The sequence below is a fragment of the Magallana gigas genome, chromosome 6 (assembly GCF_963853765.1).
Source record: "Magallana gigas chromosome 6, xbMagGiga1.1, whole genome shotgun sequence".
Classification (NCBI taxonomy): domain Eukaryota; kingdom Metazoa; phylum Mollusca; class Bivalvia; order Ostreida; family Ostreidae; genus Magallana; species Magallana gigas.
In genome coordinates, this window is record NC_088858.1 from 11,735,205 (window position 1) to 11,758,146 (window position 22,942).

Consider the following 22,942-nt stretch of genomic DNA (forward strand, 5'->3'; position numbering starts at 1 on the left):
TCGAAATTGCGTTATTTTGCAGGGTAGGGGAGTTGACATTGTTTTCAAAGTCGCTCATTATTTCATTTTTTTGAATAAACCAGAAAAAAATAATTATGCTTTTTTTTAAATATAAATTATTGAATGTGTGAAGAAGAAAAATGATTTAAAAGAGTGTTTTTAAATTAAAATTAGGTTTGTCTTAAATGAAATTAAATTAGGTTGTAAAAGAAATTTAATGATTAAATGCGCAATGAAATGATGTAAGCTAGAGACTGCGGTTTTGGGTTTTTTATAGCCCCGCCTATTTCACAGATCGCGACCAATCAAAAAATTGCGATTGTTGTAAACAAAAACGCACATGGTGAATAGGAACACACTCTCCGGAGAATCCCCATTGATAAGCGTATCAGACTGGAGATAACTTGTAGAATACGGATATCTATCCCCCTTTTTCTTAGACTCGGTTGTTGAGATTTGTTTAAAGGTATCAGGAATTGGACGTGCTTAGGATCCGACCAGCTTAGCTCTCTTTATCTTTGTCAACAAAGGCGCGCGCCGGTCCCCGATTTGCTGTTCCCTAACCCTGCCTCCTGGCGGAGTGATATATTCCACGGCCTCTCTCACCCTCAGCAATACAATCGTCAACACGTGAAGAAAGTTTTTTGAGAATCAATAGTGATATTTTTCACGGTATATCGTATATATAAATCTCCCTTGAGTTTTATATAAGCTGTGAAATGCAAATGAACGGTGTGTGACGGAAAAACAAAGTAGTGAAAGTTTGATTTTATTTAGAATTTCTGATGCTCTGACAGGATTTACCATTTATACAGAATGGATGACAGAAATTGGAGGATAATTATATTTGTTAGCTTGTTTCACATCGGTAAGTGAAGAACTGATCGTAATCAATGAATGTTCTTAGTGATAGATGTTTGTTGGGCCCTTTTAAATTTCATGGTCTTGTAAAAGTAAATTTGAAGAACTGTTTAAATATCAAAGTCGAACAAAGTAATGAAAGGATTTAAAATGATTTTTTTAAATAATCAAATATTTTAATTCTCAATTAAGAATTGTGTGCATGGAGTGTGCTTAGGAAAAAGGAATTAAGACAAACAGTTTCTATTTTAATTATTTTTAAGCAGGTGGGATGAAGAAATTTAGAGGATTTTAACCTCCCTCTTGTTGCAGGGAAATATATTTTGTCATTTATAACTTTCAAAGCCTTTGCCTTGCTTCTGCAACAATTATCTCTTTTCTCATAACCGTCAGTTCAGCAGGAATCAAATCATACTGCCACTGGTAAATTCAAAAGCTACCTAAAACACATGATTGTTCCATTGATGAAAAATATTGCGCATCTGATGCCTTTTGGTTTCAGATTTACCACCATAAAAAGTCAGATTTCACCCAATTACACAGCAATAGGGGAGGATGAATTTGTGTTTTTAGGATTTACAAAATTTTACGACTCCTAGAAGATTAGTTTAAACACTGTACCTTATTTACAGTTAGGATTAGGTTTAAGGTGTCATATATGTTACAAGGTGTCATATATTTGTAATCTCCCAGGTAATAGGTAGATTTACATGCTTTAACGTGCATGTTGATATGTGAGGCTGCCTGGGGTGCAGATAGCCTCACATGGCAGAAAACAACGCTGCCCATTATGATGATCACAATTTTTATGGTCCTATCCCACTGTTGTCCTAGTGTTTCCCAATATGGAGTTGTCAGTTATTCCTGCGTCTGCCTGAATTTACATTTGAAATGCATGAATTATGCAGATTTTTTCGTTTTTATTACACCTGACATTAAGTTCCATAAAATCCATTAATCACCCCATTAGGTGGTCACAGTGACCTGTTATTTTTCCTCACACATACACAAACACCGCCTGAAAAACTGCTGCTGAGCAATTAGTCAGAAATTGATGGGGGAGACTGGACATTACATGTTTCTTCTGTTTTTATGGGGGCTTCCGGAGAGATAAGAAGGGACAGAATCCCCCTACACCATCTCCCCCTCTGTGAATCATGCTATTTTGCTGATTATGAGGAAGCCTGATGAAGCTATTGTTTTCCATCCTCTGGCAGAAATGTTTTTTCCCCCTTCTGTTTAATTCAGGAAGTGTGAGAGGGCATCTGAGCTGTAGTCTGCGAGAGATTAGTGTCACAAGTGTGTTACACCTCTCGTAAAACGAATACGGTTAACACGGTTAACATTTGATATTCTACTCCATAATCATATAATTTTGCAAATCAAAATATCTCTAAACTCTATAAATAATTGTTAAAGTATACCAATGTTTTTTTATTTATTATTTTTTTTAAATTACTGTAATTACTATGTAGTTTTGTTAAACAGTGGAAAATTTCAACGTTTTGAAAAGTTCTAATTGTTGTAAAAGCTACAAATTTTAATTTAATTTTCTAGAATTTAGTTCTTTTTATCCAAACTACAAAAAAAAAAAAAATAAACTAAGAACAAATGGTAAGCTCAGAATACCTATCTAACCTCCTGTTTACTTTGAATTTCATTGAAACTTTGACACGGTTATATCAGTGATGTGGTAACAGTAAACAATAAAAGAATATCCCTAGGACAAGGTGGGAAATTTGTACCTATAATTAGAACATTATACCCAGTGTCCAAGTGTCAGTATTCGCGCGTGATAAGCTTTTACAATGGTGGGTAGGTGTCATGGACAGATGAATGTTTGTACGGGTGCCTTGCCCATGTACCCACAGGCCACAGACTGTTCTATGGTGCATGTCCTAGCCAACCCAGTCAAATCAAAATTGGAAAAAGTCAGTTAACGATCGAGATCAAGATTCCGGGGCATAGCCATTCCCAGCAAAACAATGTAATGGGTAATTGAACTAAAGCAGTCAGATACGCTTAGGTTTTTATGTCCCGTTCCTCGAATATATTTTCTTTCACTTTAGCTGTGATTTATGGGTAATAATCATGAATTAAATGAAATATTTAAAGTGCAAATATACTTCCCTAAGGTTTGAAAAATAAATAAATATATTGTGTATCTTTGGTCTGTATTTTTTGTGGCAGTTTCTCTTTCAAATGGGATGTTTACTTTGTTTATGAATATATTTAGAGGATGCTTTCACACTTGTATGGCAGCATTTATAATGAAAATTTTATGTAATGATATTGCGCATATTAAATACAAGTGTTTTGAAATGGTAAATATAAAGCCGTTAATGAGATTTCAGACACCTAGAAAGCCATTCAGCTGTACATAAGATTAATGAGTTTTTGGAAAATTAATTTTTATGGCAAATGAATTTTGTTTATTTTACATAAATATTTTTAAGGGGCAGTATTTTAATTTTTTTTTTATGTATAAATCAGCAAAATAAAAGAACTGTGGATGAATACTCTTTTCTTTTCCTATTTTGCCATTTTTTTTGTGGTAAGATATAAATATTGTTAGTTAAGTTATAACTTCCGCAAATGTTAAACTTGAAAACATTTTACAAAAAATAAATTTACTTTTTGTGCTTTGCCGTGCCATTCTTAGGATTACCGCAAAGTTAGAATTGTAATGGATTATTTTTTTATGATAAAGATGCAGACTATTTGTTTCTGGATTACAATATTTATCACTTAACCTATCAGAGTCTCAATAAATCACCCTAATTAATCGAGCTTGTACTCTTAGAAAAGGAATTTCAAAACATGTCAGACATTGTGTTAATCTTTTTGCCCGTGAGGGATGATGGCACAAATTTTTGGAGGGATGTTTCTCGGAAGAAGATGAGAGGTGAATATTCAGGGTTATAGATCCCCCATTATAATTCATTGCAACAAGACTGGCTGGGGGATCCTCTTTCTTCATTACACCCTCTCCAGCTGATAAGCCCCACTCAAATTCCCAGATAGCCCATCATTTTTTTCAGAAGTATTTGGAAGTAAAGTTATTTTAATGAAATGTGCTGTCACTTTTTGCCGCATCTTTGAAACAAGGTGATCAATATTATGGATAAAAAAATAGAACTTTGTGCTATGGATAAAACCAAAATACATTGTAACTGATCTGAGATTCTAGCTATGCTGACAAATTGCTACAGCTGTGCTGATCTTCAAAGGAGCAGCTATTTTTTCACATTCTTTTTTCTAAAACATTTATTGAATTAATGAAGTTGCTTTCACTGAAAACTTAAAAAAAAATTCTCAGATGAAAAAACCCAAAAGGATTAACAATGCATTACTCTTTTTTTTTTTTTGCTCTGTTTTACAGTTTTGTCACAGGACACGTTTTACTTCAGTTCCAAACCTGAAGACATGGATGTGATCGAGGGCTCGGAAGTCCTGCTGCGTTGTGATGTGTCCAATCGCCAGCACATAGTGTTCAGCTGGGCCCACAACAACAAACCTATAGTCCCCACCAGCCGGCGCTTTCAGGAGGGGAGCCACCTTCATATTCTCCGTGTCACACGAGAGGAGGACTCCGGCACTTTTTCATGCATTGCGACTAATAAAACCTCAGGGTATTCCCTTGTCAGTGAGGCTGCTCTCAACATACAATGTAAGTACCTTGGTTCATGAATTGACACCAGTATCCAACCCCCCCAATTTCCTCAAGTATTTTGTGGAATTCTCTTGTGATTTTTATTGCAATCAAGTAGCATACATGTTTTTTTCATTGTATATTCATTAAATTGTTAAGATGTTCACTGGAAGTACATATATTTCAACATTTATTTCCACTTTGTTGGAGACAGTATGAATTTTATCACTGCTGCCAGGCAACAGGTGTCAGAAATATTTTATACATTTGTTTACACAATAAGTGTTGATTATAAAATTCAAACTTAACAATTTACTGTCATAACAGCTTATCATTGGATCTTGGATTAGTTTTGCTATCAATACAGTTTATAGAAGTTCACCATGTGTGTAATGTTCAAACAGGAGATATCATCTCAGCCGTGCTTTAGTGGGGTATAAAAGTGTATGTGGGGTGTATAAAGCTATCAGTTGAAATATAAAATTCCATCAAATCAGCCAATGATCTTGGTTATGAAGTCTATCAAGCAATGGTTGGATTACTGACATTTCCAGTGGCTAGACTTTTCTGGAATCATTGCTGCAATAAAGCCCAGATAAAGCTGGCCATTACAAAGACCAAATGCTGCTGATGACTGGAGGATAGAACATGCACATAGCAGACTCACAGGGAGCTCCCACTAAAAAAATGCTCCTCCTTGCGGAGATTCTCGAAAAATTTAAGAGCCATTATTTTTTTTTTACCCATGTCTCAAGGACAGTTTGAAACAATGTTTATGCAACAGAACAGAGGCCTATTTAGATGGAAACTTAATAGACAGTCTAGTCTTATTGAATAAAACAAGCTGACATGGTCTCTGTTGGTCAGTCATGGTGTTTGACAAATTACCACCACAAATATTATTGCTGGTGATTAGCCGCATGTTGACACAGTCTTTTACAGAAGTAGCGATAAAGAAACACCTTGCTCTTGACTAAAAAGTAATGCTGTGTCAATTGACCAGGCTATTCCCGACTTATCTCACTTCAGAGTTGGTCCTACTTCCTTGGTCATTTAAAAACATTTGTCACCTTGTGAAGCACTTAATTTCTTTTGATGCAAATCAATCAAACGGAATCAAGTTATTATGGGCTGAATTGGACATGCTAGATGTTTGAATGCTCATCAATATTGAGTGATTAGGGGCAACTACAGACAACTAATGCCAAAATAAGAACAAATATTGAGCTTTTGAATGTTGAAATGATGATTTAAACATATTTAGAAAGCGATTTCAGTCAGCTGTGTGCAAAATATGAAGTGTAAGTAATGTGCATCAGTCCTGCTATTGCTAATATTAAGATAAGCTAATATTAATTGCACAGTTGGCGGCCTCTCGAAGACCTTGTCTGAGATTTAATGGTGGAGATCTTGGGTGGCCCTTTTCTTGTTTATCCAATGAAGCATTTGGCTTTATGTTGGAGGAGACATCATCCATGATAAATGGGAGACTGTCTCTTTGACTTGGGGATTTGTAATGGAGGCATTTCAATGATCCAGGTGAAACAAAATTGCCAATGCAAGGACCAGGTTTCATTTCCATGTCTATTGTAAAAGTCTCTATATCATTTCTTTGTTCAATTCCCACCAACCACCCAAGTTTAAAGATTTTTGGACTTAATCTGTAAAGGGGGGATAATTTAAACAGATTTCATTCCTCCTCTGAGCATTTTTATAAATTTTTAGAAATTTGAAATTCCTAGAAGTTCAGAATTTAGTGGTAACAAAAAGATTTTAAATAAATTTCATGGAAATTTTAATGAATAAATATCTGAATACATGCTCTAAAAATTATTACTAAAACTTTTTGTATTTTCTTCTTGACTAATTAGTGTATTTTTACTCTTGACTTTTAATATGTTCATAAATGGATGTGACATAAAAAAATCTAATTGCCTGCAATTATGAATGACATTTTTAAAGAAAACTTAATATGTTGAAATTTTAGACTACCAAAGCAAAATTTAATCTACTGTGGAAATTTGATTGACAGCTCTTATGCACCTGACATCTCAGTCTTTTATTAAAGCAGATAATAAAACTCTTATTCCTAGATTACCCAAAATATAACGATGTTGTGTCAGTTTAAAAAATAAGATCATTTTGTAGATGTGAACCTGGCTTCTCCAATTTCAGAATAGCTGTCTTGAGATGTTGTCTTATTGACATGTTTTTTTTTAACTGGCAGCTAGATGTTGTATGGGGGTTTATTTTTGTCATGGTCCTAATTTGAATTGACAGTTAGCAGGAATGCGTTTATCTGACTTTTTTTTCTGGCTGACTGATCTGTAATAATAGTACATGAAGGTGATAGAAATGAAATCTTTACATAATTACCCTGAATACAGAATGGATGTGCTTTGTCATTACGATGTTGATTCTTTATGAATAGAGTGAGCTCCCCTTCTATGTGGTCCTTCATTAAGAATACTTAGAATTCAAATTAGGAGCTGCCTCAGTAATTCTTACACAGAGCTTTTTGTACCTCCCATGTGTAAGAGCAGTGGTTTTACATTTTAAGTTTGATGGCAGAATCACAACAATATTGTAGTGTTGTCAGATTTGAATGGTGTTGTAAGGTACTTTTTGTTGTTCTCCCGAAATACAACCGGTTTTGAACTGTTTTCTTAAACATGCATTTGATCAGTGTGCAAAAAGTCTCCTTCAAGTTGTGTGGGGGTGAAGGGAAAGTATAGAATGGCAAAGGTTGTACAGATTCTTCCCTCACTGAGAAAACAAGGACCCTCTACAAACTCTCTCTGTGAGAAAAAATCTACAGGATTAAGATTACCATAGTCTTCTAAGCGTTTGTGTAGAAAACATCCTAGGTTCATTTCACCATTCCAATATTTATTAAGAGTACACACACAAAATGGGACACACTTTTTTTTAACATCTTCAGAGGGATAAAAAATATATTTAGATATCAAGTAACTGTGAATTCTTTGATGTTCTTGGACTGTAAAGAATGTGAGAAAGGAAAAACAACCTCCTCAATGAATCAACGAAATGTTTTACTGGTCTCTTGAGAGTTTTTTGGTTCTTACATTTAATATTGTAGTAAAATCTTGTAAACTGTTATAAGATCCTTTGAAAACACTACATTGAATTTAGTAGTACATGTTTTTGACAGTTATATTAAAAAAAATACCAAAAACCTTTTTTTGTATTTGACTTTTGAAATTTTATGTGTTTTTAATGTGAATGTAATCCCGGTAAATAATTAGTAAACCGATGCTAGACTGATTTCTTGTGTATGAAAACTTCCAGAGTAGCTGAACCATTGTGAGGTATTTTTTTCCTCACTTTCCTTTCATCATTTCTCAAGAAATGATTTATGAATGTTAATTTATTTCAGTTTAAGCAGTTTGTAAATTGGGCTTTCCTTTCTTCCGAGTTTTTTACCAAGACATCAAAGTTCTATCTTTGCCTATATCAGGAGAAACGGCTTGATGGAAATCCAATCTTACATTATAATATTTACTTTTCTACCTTTTTATGCCCATAAAGGAGTTGTATTGACAAAGTGATTGTAATATTGGTAAATTTTATGGCATTCGAGGCTTGCAGTTTTGGAATTGCTTGGCCAGTAGTGATTAAGCTAATTCTGTAAGAACAATAGCTCCAGAGATTGGTGCCACATAAATCACCAGTATCGGTCCAATTTCTGTCAATATCTGATGTCAGCAGGGTCTTGATAGCTCTGTCAATATTAACCTGAGATGATGACTTAACATGGCTGATAAACTGCTCAATTACAGTCATTCAAGGACAATCTCTTCCTTAGTTAAACTCCAAATAAATTTTCTGAATGAACTTAGGCACTTCCAGATCCCGGTAAATAGCTAAAAATTTGGTGGGATGATATTATCAACGACTTCCTCCAACATAATGCAAGGTTTAAACTGTCGCAAATTTTCTGTTGACATGTGTCGTCTTCATATTATGACATGGAGGGACGCTAGACTTTCAGAATCCAATGCCATGGTTTGTTAATGACTTAATTCATCTGATGGAGGAAAATGATCAAGGTTTACTTCTGCTTCATAAATTATTTATGTATATGCTTGTTTGCAAATGTATGAGAGCAAAAGAGATCTGACTAATCCCCCAAGCAAACAGCCTGGTCTCTGTTGTGTGAATATAGACTACAGGTAACTCCAGATATTGGAACTGATCACTCATCTTTTCTCTTTTTTCTTTAAAAGATGAAAAGCATAAAAGGCAAAACTTAATCCCTTGATGGAATCTGAAAATTTTATGAGTTACATATTTACAATGGTCATTCCTCGACTTTCTCTAGTTTTCAATAAAATTGATAAACTTAGTATAAGGAGTGTTTGGTTGGTTCTTTGGGTAGAAATAATGACCAGTGTTGAGAATTGATTTTCATCTTCACACAAGATGGCCATTTCATTCTCCTAGCACCCTATCAGCCCTGAGAAATGGAGGCCTTGTTTCTCCCAAGCTCTGACTGATGAGATTCTATTTGTAATCTATGCAGATTGCCAGTGATGTTTGTTTCAGGAAATAAAACAGACATGTTTGCTCCCCATTAGTGTAATTAAACATTTACACATGTTATTAAAGCATACCCTCACCCAAAGAAATGGTCAACGAAATAAGCTAGGTAACAGTAGTTCTACTACATACACCAGTACCTTTGAAAACATTTACCATTAGTTAATTTCATGTTTTGATGTTGGGATTTTAAATTAAGAATTTCATAAATGAAAACTCTTAACAAGGAAGGTCTACTCAATGTTTGTTCAAATAGCTCTTTAACAGGTATTTAAACACGTCTTCTTTGAAAATAATCTGTTTGAGAAAACAAATGAATTAAAATCCTCATCCACTGATTCTGTCCTTCACCTGAAAGTTGACAAGACCACAACACTTACCAAGTCAAGATATTAATGAAATGAATAGGACAGCAAGGGTATATGTTTGTAAAAGCACAGGCTGTAGATATTTCCTGACCCCTGGCCCCTATGGTTTATGAGGTGCTATCAGGAATGTTAATAGAGTTGTTCTTGTGGCTTGTTGTTATGTTGTATCATAAACACATTTGCTCCTGGTCACTGAGAGAAACATCTGGCCGATTTGAATGGCTGCAACAAAATCCTGCTGGGTCCTACAGACATTAAGAATTTGTTTATCATTGGCTATTATCCTTTCATACTCTGTATTATTGGCTATTGTCCTTTCATACTATATAACATAAGGCAAAGCAGAGGCGCAGCAAATCGGCAGCACAGGTTTTCCACCTTCACTGAAGATTCTTTGGCTGGCTTATCTGATGTCGATGACATTGGAATTTTATTATCTTTGATAATTGGATGTGAAAGGTCAGATTCTCTAGATATCTATAAAATGCATTACTTATATTCATCTGATAATTCATTGGAAATATTTGATAATGCATCCAAATTTTGTCTGTATTGTTTTGCAGAATTTTTTAAACAGTGTCACCTGTACAGCAGTCCTGCTGTAGGTCTATCATCTCTTAACACTGCCCGCTGGACCACTAACTGTGTGCTAGCTGTGAAGGACAAGATGCTGGGTCAGATACACTGCTCCAAGTGGTCATATCTGATGCTTATATCTCCCAGAAATCACCTTCTGTCTGCCTCTCAGTAGACATCCCTACAGGAAGAACATAACCAAAATAATATCTATAGGAGCTAATTCGCCAGTCCTATCTACCATAGTTATTTTGACTCCCCCATCCTCTGCCTCTCTTTCATTTCTTATCTTCCATTCAGTGTAATATGATGGTGACCACAATTTGAATACTGGAAGAACTTCCTGTATTAACAGACCTGGAAGGTTGAATATCTTGAATGATGGTCTGGTGTTTTGCTTGAACTAATTCACAACACATTCATCGCTAAACAGACATCTCCCCAGCACAAAAAGTGCAGTTAAACATGATATTTCTTACATTAAAACCCATGCAGCTCCATTTCAGACAATTCCAGGTTTGTGTCAGATGGTAGCTGAGAGAATGCCTGTATTGTTTTTCATATGGCCTTTCCCTTATTCAATAGTTTATATTTAACAAGGTTCTGTGTAAGAAAGAAAGCTTTAGATATCGGTTTGCAAAAGAACCAAATCGTGATGGCTGCAACTGTCTCGGGATTGCTTTAGTGGACATCAGTCAACAGGAAAATTAAGTTCTTTACCCCTGCATTGCTTTGATCTTCTCAATCTAGACATTGTCATTCAGGTATGGATATCCCCCATGTCCAAAGTATAAAAGATGATTGAAAGACTTGATAAGCCTGACTTCATGTCTTGTCAAAGAGCCATGAGCCTCCAAATCAGGAATCTACATAATGCCCTGTTTGACCAAGGTTTCACATAAAAAGAATTTTGATTTATGAGAAATTGAATTTTTTAGCTGTCTGAATGTAGTCCTTAACAATATCTGGAATAGAAAACACGACAAAACAAAAGCTGAATCAAAAATAGCTGTCCAGCTTTGTCTGTTTGATAAAGATGTGGGGGGTTTTCTTCATCACATGATTGTGATTTAACAAAAGAAAGCTGGAGGAATCGGAGCTTGATGGATTATTTTCCTAAATTTCTGTCTGGAATCTCCCATCTGAGGGAGAGTTTTTATTCCACCTGATATCTGGAGAAAGTGATATAAATTATCCTTGTAGTGAATTTTTCTTTCTACTAAAATTTTGTTTAATTGAATATTTTAATTGAATATTTAATAACGGATACTATTAGTACTTGCTGTCTTAGATATTTCATCAGTTTATGAAATACATTTGCACTGCCTTTCATCAGTAAATAATACAAGAATGAATTGACATAACTTTTTCAGTACATGTATTCAATTATGCGACTTTTTGTCTAAACTCCAGTTACCAGTATTCTTTCTCTAGCACTGTTTATGATAAAAATGGCCGATAAGCTCCAGACAGTGTAAATTCTGATCATAGTCGGATCAATTCATTATTCCCCGTCTTTTTTTTCTGACTCACATTATTCTGAGAGGGATGCACTGTTTTGGCCATAGAAAGAAGATCCCCCTTCTCATTAATCAAAATAAAGAGAAATGGGTACTGAGGATAACTTTGACAGCTTTCATGTTATTTTTTAACCAAGTTTAATGAGCATCTACAGAGGAAATGCATACAATTATCTCCCCTTGCCTCTTCGTCTGATGCAGTTACTAATTTTTATTATTTTTTATTCAGCACTGCTGTATAATATGCTTTTGTCCCTAGGATGCCACTTAAAGTTTAAACACATAATGATTATGTTGAAATTTCCCCCAACCGATTGATTTATCTCCTTTTCATTGAAAACTCATGCCTCAATGTTTGAAATAACATGCATGTAATTTTTTCAAGTTTTGAAATGATTGACAAGCACATCAGTTAGGTGTATATAAAGATGGAAGGCAATAAATGGCAGATATTTTTCTGCTAGAAATTAGTGTTGTTATTTGTAAGAACTGGATGACCCATGGCTTTGACACAAAAGGGCCAGACAGGGCTTGTTAAACAAGCAGCAGAGCCATTAGTGCTGCTACATGCTTCTTCACCTCCATGACATGCTGTCACACAGCCATTGATAAATCTTTACCAGCATAAAGACATCCAGGCAACAAAAAACTGGACATATTGTGGCTACTCATTATCGCAAAATTATTTTTTTTCTCTCTTCCCTACTGAACTTTTCTGACACATCTACTTAGTAGAGGGGTGTTTTGATTTTGACCCCTGTTGACCCTTAACCAGGTGAATGCTGATTGGTTGTTTGCTCCTGTCACTGTGCCATCTGCTGACCATCACTACTCCAAAACACACTCTCCAAAATTTTTATGCGTGTTTTATGGTGACATTTATGTGTTGAGGTGAATAGGTTTTGTATTGGTTTATATGGAGTCCCACCATAAACTCTGATCATTGAAGATAGGTCCATGATCAAAGTGAAACTAAAAGTTTGATTGTTACTTAGGAAGGGCTTTGCAAAAAAGCTCCAATTTTATGTTCTGTTTAATGGGTTTCCTAAAGGCTTTGACAAATTCTTCTGTAGTTTAACAACTGCAAAAGAAAAGTCAGACTTCAAGGGTAATTTCATTTTACAGTTTACTTTCAACATAAGAATATTGTTGTAAATGGACTTGGGGGATGTAAAAATTGATACCTTATTTAACAGATCGTAAAAGCTGCATCTTCTGCAGCTTTGAGACTAGACTATCTGCAATCTAATTGGCCTGCTTTAATTTAAGGTTAACCAGTTTATTTGAACATGCACATGTTGTTTTCAACAGCAATATTGCCAAGATTAGCATTTGTACTGTTAATTTTAGATACACATCAAATTAAAGGTAACTGATACTCTTAAAGAATGCAATGGAGCTTGAGTCAAACCACTCACGGTAAACCCTTTTCTGGAAAGTTAAGATATTTTCATGCGACAAAGTTTGGAATGAAAACACCTGGGTAATAAATATTTTATGAAAACTTATCTTGAAGGGCTTAAGCAAGGGTAGGTCTCTGGATTTCAACAGTCAACTGAGGAATTAGAGACAATAATTTAAGGAAATCTCTTTGACCAAGAGATTGCCATTTCAAAGAGATTGGGTTTATTCACAGAGTGAAGGGATACGATTGAAGATGAGTGTAGTGTAACTTTTTAATTGCCCCTTGCAAACACTGTGACAACTTGTGGCAGCCGAGGAGAAAAACTTCCAGTGTCAACTGTTTGCACATGAAAGTCATTAGAATTGACTGTTTCTCCCATACCATTTTTCTGCCTTTTGTCAAGAAACTCGATATTTTCTGCCCTATAGAACACCTCTGATGAAGATAGCTCTGTATTAGCTCAATCAGCTACAGCTATTGAGGTGACCTATGGCGGAAACTCTATTGGATGCACTGAGTGGCTTCACTATTCCCAACAGATTAACCAGTGTGAAATAAAATACATTGTACATGTAATTTTGGCAAATAAGAACCCATTTATTGTACTGATGACACAGATAGACTTTATCTAATCTCTGCAGATGTGTAGCAATTAAAACCTAATTTAGTATTTCCAAACTAATTGACACTCCAGGATTGGCATTTGAGAACGTTATTTGTCTACAAACATGAAATATGGTAGCAGGGTATGTGTACAGAAATTCGTAAATACAAAAAATGAGCCAGATCTGTCATTCAACTGATCAAAAGATAAGGTGAGGGATTTACGGACTTCAGATTTTAATCACATTGACTAACCCTGAATGAACAGTCAATAGAACCTCCCATGCTTTCCAGATCTTTTGAATGACCTTCGATTTTTGATACACCTTATCTATTTTGCTAATTATTTTTCTGACATATTTTTGAATTTGAAGAGAACCTCTGATGGATTAGAGAGGGTAAGAACCTGGGGAATCCAAATTTGCACCCCCCTGACCTGTGCCTCCGAACAATTCGTGTTAAACGGACGATGTAATTCATTTTTTGATATCCTGGCAAAATTTCACGGAGATCTGCCCATGGAGTGGAAACATGGCCACAATCTAATATGAAAACCAAAGCTGGAAAATTCCTTGGGTGCAAAAATCACTATCAATTCAGGTCTTCTGCTTATTCCAAAGAATAACCTCATTTGAAATATAATGACGAAAACTTTCCCAGCCAGATGTTGAAGGTAAAAAAAATTGGGAAAATTAATTGTGCACTTAACTAGTTTTTCTTTTTGAAAGCCATCTCTTTGACCTTGGCTGGGGGACCCTTGGTGTGAGGGAGTGAAGCTTGTGTAAGACTTTTGCACCTAGATAATGCTTAATCGTCTATCATCCTCTACCTGACAACACATCACAGACCCACAGTCTTGTTCTCTTTATGGGTTTAATGTAGCATTTGACAGGAAAAAATGGATCTCCTTAGAGAATTCTTTGAGGGAGATCGTCAAGATGATTTTTTCCCCCTGAATTTGCGGAGGTCTTTGCAGAGAATATTGAGATTTAGATTTATTTGTCTCAAGTCAAAAGTTTTGTCATTTTTCAGCATTATGACTTGTGTTATTATTTTTAATTATCTGGGTTTTTTACATTTTGCTTACCGGTATATTGTAAGACTATTGTATGTTCAGATGACGAATGATTTTCAGAATTCTTCTTGACAAGCCCTTTTGTCATGTGACAAGTTTCGTGAAGGATATGAGAACCATATTACGTATCAGACCCTTTAATCGCCAATTTTGTTTCATTTAAAGAGATCAGAGCTGCAGAAATTGTCTTTTATTGGGGCATATTATACAAGTTTTGGTTACCTCCTGGAATGCTGGGGGACTGATTTTGTTACTATTAAGAAGAAGAAATACCATATTACTTTAATAGTAGCACTGTGAGTGTAGAGTAATGCTGTGTCAGAAAAATAATGATTGGACAATTTTCTATTTTAAAGCAAGCCAAATCTGTGCGGGAAGGGGCTTGATTGTAAAATAAGTATTGGTACATGTACTAAGTATGAATATATCGAAATGATTAATGAAGAGAAACCATCAACCTGGTATCATAGTTTTTCATGTTTCTCGATCAAATCAAATTTTTCTTTTCATGTACAATTTCAAAAAGAAGGCTTACTTATCAATTTACCGAATGAAGTGTTGAACAATTGTACAAAAAATATCTGAAAATCTCCTGTACATACCCAGTGTGTGTCATACAAGATCTCATTCATAGATCAGCCTGTAATACATGTAATGGTAATTAATAGATACTGTACTTTAAAGTACAAACTATCAAAATTGTTCATTATCTCTTTTTTGATGTTAGAGAGAGAGAGAGAGAGAGAGAGAGAGAGAGAGAGAGAGAGAGAGAGAGAGAGAGAGAGAGAGATCTTTTTTGATGTTAGAGAGAGAAAGAGAAAGTTTCAAAGCTTTTATTGAACATTTTCCAAAACACAAATTCCACATCCAGCTTCGTACCTTCAACTTTCCATTAATGTTTGACAGACTCGGAGTTGAATGTTATGAATGGACCAAAATCTTTTTAATCACTGACCGTTGGCATTCAGATTTTTTGGGGGGAATTGGTTGAAATACACAAGACAGAAGCTTGTGAGGACTGAGATGAGAGATTGACCTTAATTTGACCTTGTTCTCTCAAAATCTTGAACTTGCTCAGAGATAGCAGAAACTGACCAGACCATGCAAAATATTTCATGATACTGAAAATGAAGCCAAATGCAGGCTGTTCACTTTCATCTCTTATTTTGTATCATTTGAAAAAAAGTGAAATTAAACTTTTGCATTTAATTTTGTGAATGACTTTTCTTACATTAAATCAGGCTTATGCTAATTAGGCATGTATAATTTAAATAGAATATGGTGCAAGTCCATTACTGCCAAGTAGATAAATGCTGACGACTTTTGGAATGGCTTTTTATATACCAGTAATCACATGTTGAGATTTACATTTGCTTGGTTTTTAGCTATTTACTCTTATGAATCTATGAACCATCTCGTGGTCTATAGATTTAATTTGTAAGAAGAAGGGCCAAGTCGACACCTCTCTGACACCACGTTGTAGGCCCGTATTAGACATAATTTAATAACTTGTGAGAGGGAGGCAGACAAGCCGAAAGAAATTTTTATATAATTTCGCAGGAGAGAATTGTTGACCCCAGCTCTGCACTGAGAAGTCTCCATTTTGTTTATTTAATATTGTATAGAGTAATTGATTATCTAACCCAGTATGAGATGCGTTTATCGAGAATTTATAAAAAAATGTTATTCATAAAAGTAATGGGGAAAGAAATTATTGATTTCAATTTTCTTTATGCATACAACAAACATCATAAAATTTGGGGGAGTCATAATTTTGGATACTTCCCCTGAATTTAACCATTGTGATATTGTGTTGGATAAAAAGAAAACTTTTAAATTAGTTGGTTATGTATAGTAATGCCAAATATTTCTCTTTGTTTGGAATCTGACATGACTTATTGATTGTGACATCATTGTGAGATTACAGATTCTAAAGCAACTTAAATTTTCATAGCTCTATCAATAGTTTGAATTATATACATTAAATCATTAATTATTGAAAGTCAAGCCTGAAATTATGTAATAATTCAAAAGATTAGCTATTTAGCTATTTGCATTGGGTTAAGAATTAATACTGATGGGAAGTTACCCCTTTAGAATTATGAGAAATAGTTATTTTATGTAAATTTAAATACAGTCAACATTTATAAGAAATTTTTATTGCAAGTAAAATTTTAAGGCAATGCAAAATTAATCATCTAATAATACCGGTATGCTGCTTGTGTGCCACATCGGACTGTACCTATTACATATGCATTTATAGTTGTTGACAGCAGATAATTTTGAAAAGATGTTTTTCTATTCATGTGAGAAAACCTCCAGATAAAAGAGCACATAATGTGTACTTCATCCCAGTAAAATGATATCAGGATACATAAACAGATGCTGCTTTGAAAGGTACAAGAAAGTTTGTTAATTAAGTCTTGTAATCATTAGGGTCCCATATACATATACCATTAATGTACCTACCACTCATGATCGATACAAATTTTAAAGATTTCCAAAACTGGAATATATGTGCAGGCAAAGTTGTGTAATAGTTGATAATTATGTCCTTTTTTGTATGTTAAAACACTAACAATGTGCTCAGAAATACATTATGAAAAAGGGTTTTATTGTGTCTTAAAATCTTTATCTAAAAGTGATAATGTGTTTTAAATAATTGATTTGTTTACCTAGTGTCAATCAATTGGATGGAAGATGGCCCCACAAATGTGTTTATTGATGATCTAAGTTAAATTTAGTGTTCAGATTTTAATATCCATGACAGATGTTCAATTGTGCTCAGTATTTTGTCTGAGCAGGACTGAAGAGCTGGGAGGGGACCGGTACTTACTAATGGCTGCCGTGCATTTACAATGGTCAAAACAATTATTTTGAAAATAGATTTCTGTTGTCATTGAGTTTAGCTGCAGGCTGTTTGGTTACTGCACTGTATGGTGCACTGGGATACAAAGGTGACTCTACCTGGAGGAAAATCAATGACAGTCCTGCTTTGTTTCTTTGAGAATCTGTCAGGTTGGTGTATAAGTGCAGAAAAACCGAGGGGAGTATTAATTCAAAAAAACATTTCACAATCCCAGATTTATGACAACACGGTTCCTACTTCTCTATGCTACTGAAGTGCATTGTGGGTATTCTTCATGTCACTTATTGTCATCTTGTTGATTAGACTCTGTGGTGTTTTTCCAGCATAACTGTCAGACAGTGGTGTTCCATTAAACACTTGTAAACGTCTGCTTTGTCCTAAAGTAGCTGATTGAAAACAAGGCTGCAAAAATTGGTGGTGCTCTGTAGACACAGGCTTAACAATGATTATCCTGGCTCTATCGTACTTGACATTAGCGCCTTGTAGGAGGAAATCAGTTTTATTATCTGTATTTGTTCTGTTTATCTTGTATTTATAAGCCTATTACGAATAAAGCATACACAGTTCATTATAAAAATTCTGAAAATGCCCTAGTTCTGTCATCTGATCCATAGGCCAAACACTTTAACTGGTCGATTTCAGCTTGGAGAATAGGAAGTCAAGTTTTTAATCGCCAAATTTGAATGCTGAAATGAGGCAGTAGTTTAGATGGTGTAAATATTTTTGTTAGAAAATAAACACCAAATGTTTTTTTTGGTTAAGATTCTTGAAACCAGAGACTGTGGACTGACAGATCGGTGGCCTGTTTGTGTGATTTGAGGAACTTTTTTCCACACTTGTCCACCGAGAAATGTTTGTAGTAGGGATGATGGATGAAGGACATTCAAGGGGCGTTACACCCTGGACATCCGGACATTGTTCTCTGGCTTTTGTCTGTGACAGGGTACTGAGATAAACTAATGTACAGAACCTATCATTACACCCAGTTCTATCTGAACGGAAAACTGTTTTTGTCAAAAAGCTTATCTGAAGGGGTTGCAAAATGCAGCTTCCTCAGACTAAAAGGTATTATGCTGACTGATAAGTCTTGTGTGATTTTAGCTATTAATGAAGATTTCTTCATGCATTTGCATTGACTTGGGCATACCTAAATCTAAAAAAGAAAATCTAAGAAATATGCTGTTTCAGCTTGAGTTATATAAATAGACCAGGCTCCTTTGACCTTACAGGATTAGGAAAAAGCAAAGACACACTGAGGTTAACTGCAGAATATTTTTTCATGTGGGGTTTAAGTTTTTGCTTTTACTATAGATGAATTGCTAAGGTTTATTTCTCGGACATGGGTACCATTTGAGATGGAAGTTGATATTAAATTACTCTTGTATAGTTTCATCTAGCGAGGTATCAATAAATCAGCTGTAAAAGCTAATTTTGTGCTGGTCTGTTTTAAAATCAACTTGATATAAGGGTGGCCAATGTTTGAGTGTATTCCCATGCATTCTTGGCAATATTCATGTGGCGGATATAGAAAGTTTGCCTGTTGGTGGGTAAACATGCCATCTTGAGGGTCAAGTGATTTGACTTCTTTCTGTGAGACCAGCACCTGCCAGAAACTAAACAGAGCAGAGCTGGCTCTGTGTCATGGCTTGGCGAGATAATGGCCAGAAGCATTGTCTTGAGGACACTACGCTGCTGGAGTTGTCATGGCTCTAGAGTCTGACACAGGGCAACTTCTGAACCAAACATGTCACTTTGCTAAGAAACAAAAAAGGTGAAACCCCCATCTGTTTATCTTGTGTTGTTACAGGCAGATTAAAGACAAACGCTGGTCCAGGACAAGGAGTTTTAGTTTATGACACCTCATCTCGTATCATTTATCTTCTCGCCACATGCATTAGCAAAATTTGAATTCAGTTACACCATAATTCATAAATGTGAAACAAGATATGTATATAATGACTTCTGTAATTAATGCAAATGAGTTTTTCCTGCTCATTAAAAAACTTTAAAAAGTGGTGTCAGAATTCTCGCATATAATGGGCTTTGTTGTCACCGTTAATTTAAGGTGTAGTGTGTAGGTAACACGAAGTGGAAAGCAGTGGCCCATTAGTGTGGCAGGGGACAAAATTATGACAGGTAATGGGGCAGCCATGATAAATTCAAAAATGCTGAAAAATAGTACAGAAAGTTGGGCTTTTTTTTATTATCAACAGAAACTATTTGTTGCATACAGTGATATCCCCCTTCCCTACAATGATAAGAAAAAGTTTGAAGTTATACATGAAGAGGATGCTGTATAATACTGATTCACATAATGCTTTACTGAATTACACTAAGGAATGGTACCGGTATTTGTATACTAATCTATGGAGGTACTGGCTGTAACAAGAGACTACAGTAAGGTTACTCGTAGCCCCTGGTAGTTTGAGTGATATAGAGCTCAAGATTATTAGTCTACAGAAATATTATCTCCTATAATACATTTTTATGATGATTATTGTTTTTGTGCCTGTCTGAAAAGCAGATTTATTAGGCAAGTTTATCTGGCATGGATATGTGAACTATCCAATAATTACCGGCATTCTGCAAGCTCCATGGAGATTTTAATTTCCTTTGATATAAGAATAGACCCTTCCCTGCGGAAACCTTGGGGACATATTAGAGACTCAATATCCTTCAGTTAAGGCCTATTTCCCAAGGAAGAGTGTAACTGCATATTGAAATATTTACATGTATATACAAATTATAAACACGACTGTATAGTGTTGTTTTTAATTTAGCTTCCATACAAGATGGTAGCAATCAGTTATCACAACTTTGTCTCAAAATCATTTGGAGGCAGTTACAAATGTATCATCTTATTAAGAAAACAAGGTATTTTTCCCAATGGTTGGTAAAGAATTTGAAGTGTTAGAAATCTGTTTTTTTTCCCTGGTGAAGCTTGTCAGGGTGGGATTAGGCAGTGATGTCTTCACACAGTCAGGTGACTTTCTTGTTTTGATCTGACACACTGGACTTAAGAATCCTCCACATCCAAATATGTCTGTTTGTGTTGCTGTAATTTAAACAGATCTGCATTTCTACATTACTGAATAGTTTGATAGGTGTCCCATTGTCCACTTTCCCTCACAGTTGTAGAATTTGCAGGGTTTGGTAATAGTTGTCAAGAGTATGTTTACCTTTGCAAAGTCCCTTCTCGTGAGGTTTGTGCCAAATTGCACCGAAATTCGTGTATTCTTACACCTGGAGGTTTGCAGCCTGAGATCCACAATGCTAATGGAAGTAGATCAAAACTGTATATCAAAATCCTAACAACATCTCCGTGCACTAACTATTCTGTGACTCCTGTTAAAGCTTTTACAAAAAGGTGTAAGTAGTTGTCAAGTGTTGAAATCAAATAACTGAAGATCTCTTAATTATCTCCCTTGTATTGATTAGGAAAGGGGGAATGTGATCAAAAACAAATAATTTATTGAAATTATGGCCCGAGGTGTCACAGAAATTCAAATGTTTTCAACTGATATATCTAACGTTGAAGGGCTTTGACTGGAAAGAGTGCAGATTTGTGAGTGAGACACAAATAGTGTCGACATTTAGTGCCAATCAACAGAAGTATGAAAAATTAATGTGCTTTATTATGATCCAACATTTTTAACTTTTAAAGTAAATGTATAAAATCTATTTGCTTTCAAAGCCTTAAGTACCGTAATGATTTAATTGATCATTATGGACTAGTTCACTTCAATTGCTGTATTGGGCAGCAGTGCTCTTGCCTATAATCTTGGGCGAAGTCTGAACAAATCGGATGTTGCGTCTGACACTGGCTAGCTTTCTCTTCTTTTAAGTACATATATATCCTTCTCTAAGTTAGTGTGACAGTGCAACAGAAGCTGTAGGCGATTCCTGGCATGTCACTATGGCTGCTGAAAATAGTGATTGAGAGCTATTCATATTTATGATGAATGGGGCAGTTTCAGTTCTAAGGGCAGCTCTTTACAAAATCCCAATTATTGCATTCCTGTGTACTTCAGATCTGACTGCAGGCATGCTCACCTGTTGTCAAGATCAACAATCTCTAATTAGTAAATCCAGACTGAAGATGCTCATCTAGTACTTTATGACCACAGAGTCTTAGGGCTTCATACATCACTTTTACAGTTTTATGATTCATGTTTTCTTGTACTTTTTTTTTACCATAATGTCTTAACTTTTCTGTTTGAATAAATATAGCTTCTATTGTTTTAAAAATAAAAAGTTTTGCATTTTTAAAAGTTGACAGGCAACAACAACTTTGAGTGTTGATAAACTTGTTCATGTCAGTTTCATTTTCAACTTTGCTTCTGCAATGAAGGAAACACTTTTTTGACACTGATTGCAAGTGTGGTGAACCAAAGTTTATTAGAATTTCAAGCAACATTAAGCAAATTAATGCCAATCGCAATCAAGTTACAGCAACCTTACATGCTTTATGTCCTTTTTCCACGCATTTTATGTCGTTAATATTCACAATGACACTTGATTATTTTGTACTTACAGGGATAGATAAAATAGCCACTGTAGAACTGAAGCGCCCCAAACCGGAGGAGCTGGTCCTGAATACAGAGGTTCTACTGAAGTGTCAAATCACAGGCAATCCAGACCTACTGTTTGACTGGTACCACAACACTTTCAGGTGAGACCAAGAGGATATTGGAAAGGGACGAAAACGGAATCTGAAAGAATTGAGAAAAAAGCAGATGATATGAATCAATTCTCCATACATATTACAAACTTTTCATATACAGTCAAACTATGTTATCTCGAACTACATGTGACTGTTTAAAAACTTTGAGACATCTGAGTATTCGAGATAACAAGGGTAAAATACTTAAAGATAAGTTGTTGGGACTTAAAAATCACTTCAACTTATTCATTGTATTCGAGATATCAGTGTTCGAGGTATCAAAGTTCAACTGTATTTATTTTTAAGGAGTAGAACTTAACATTAATTTACATGTATCAGAAGTGTAGAAGTAATAGCTATCTTCATTTTAGGAGATAGGTGAATGGTCAGCTAAAACTGCTATGAGTGAGAATGAATGTATGACTCCTCATGTACATAACAGACACAAATACATGTACACACAAAAATGACAGTATTCACAAAAAGTTACTTTAGCAATCAAATTTAAGATCATCTTATGATAAGTATGTCAGAATTATATTGTGAAAAAGATGCGTTCCAGAAAAGAAGGGACCAGAATTTACCAGAAAAATTAATTCATTATAATTAATGCATAAATGTGAATACTAAGGAGTAATTAACAATGTAAATATGTCATTTAGGCTGTGAAAAAGCATGTGTATGGTGCCTTTGTTTTCAATCCATGTTTAACGATTGTGTCTGTACAATTTAAAGGTGTCAGAGATCATAGAGCAGATTGCGGTGATCTCCCTTGAAGTTAGATACTAAA

At 35.0% G+C, this 22,942-nt stretch overlaps 1 protein-coding gene across 2 annotated transcripts in view; it reads left to right on the forward strand.

The window, feature by feature from the left end:
- Window positions 1–228: 228 nt before the first annotated feature.
- The window catches only part of LOC105317811 (inactive tyrosine-protein kinase 7), a 46,515-nt gene continuing 23,801 nt past the window's right edge, over window positions 229–22,942 (forward strand). Inside the window, exons 1-3 of one of the 2 annotated variants that reach the window (XM_011414541.4) lie at window positions 229–868; window positions 4,244–4,531; window positions 22,026–22,161. In XM_011414541.4, the coding sequence (XP_011412843.3) occupies window positions 817–868; window positions 4,244–4,531; window positions 22,026–22,161 (476 nt within the window). In that variant the 5' untranslated portion in view covers window positions 229–816. Of the gene's footprint in view, window positions 869–3,543; window positions 3,767–4,243; window positions 4,532–22,025; window positions 22,162–22,942 lie in introns of those variants that run through there. The other variant, XM_066086668.1, reaches the window with a different exon arrangement.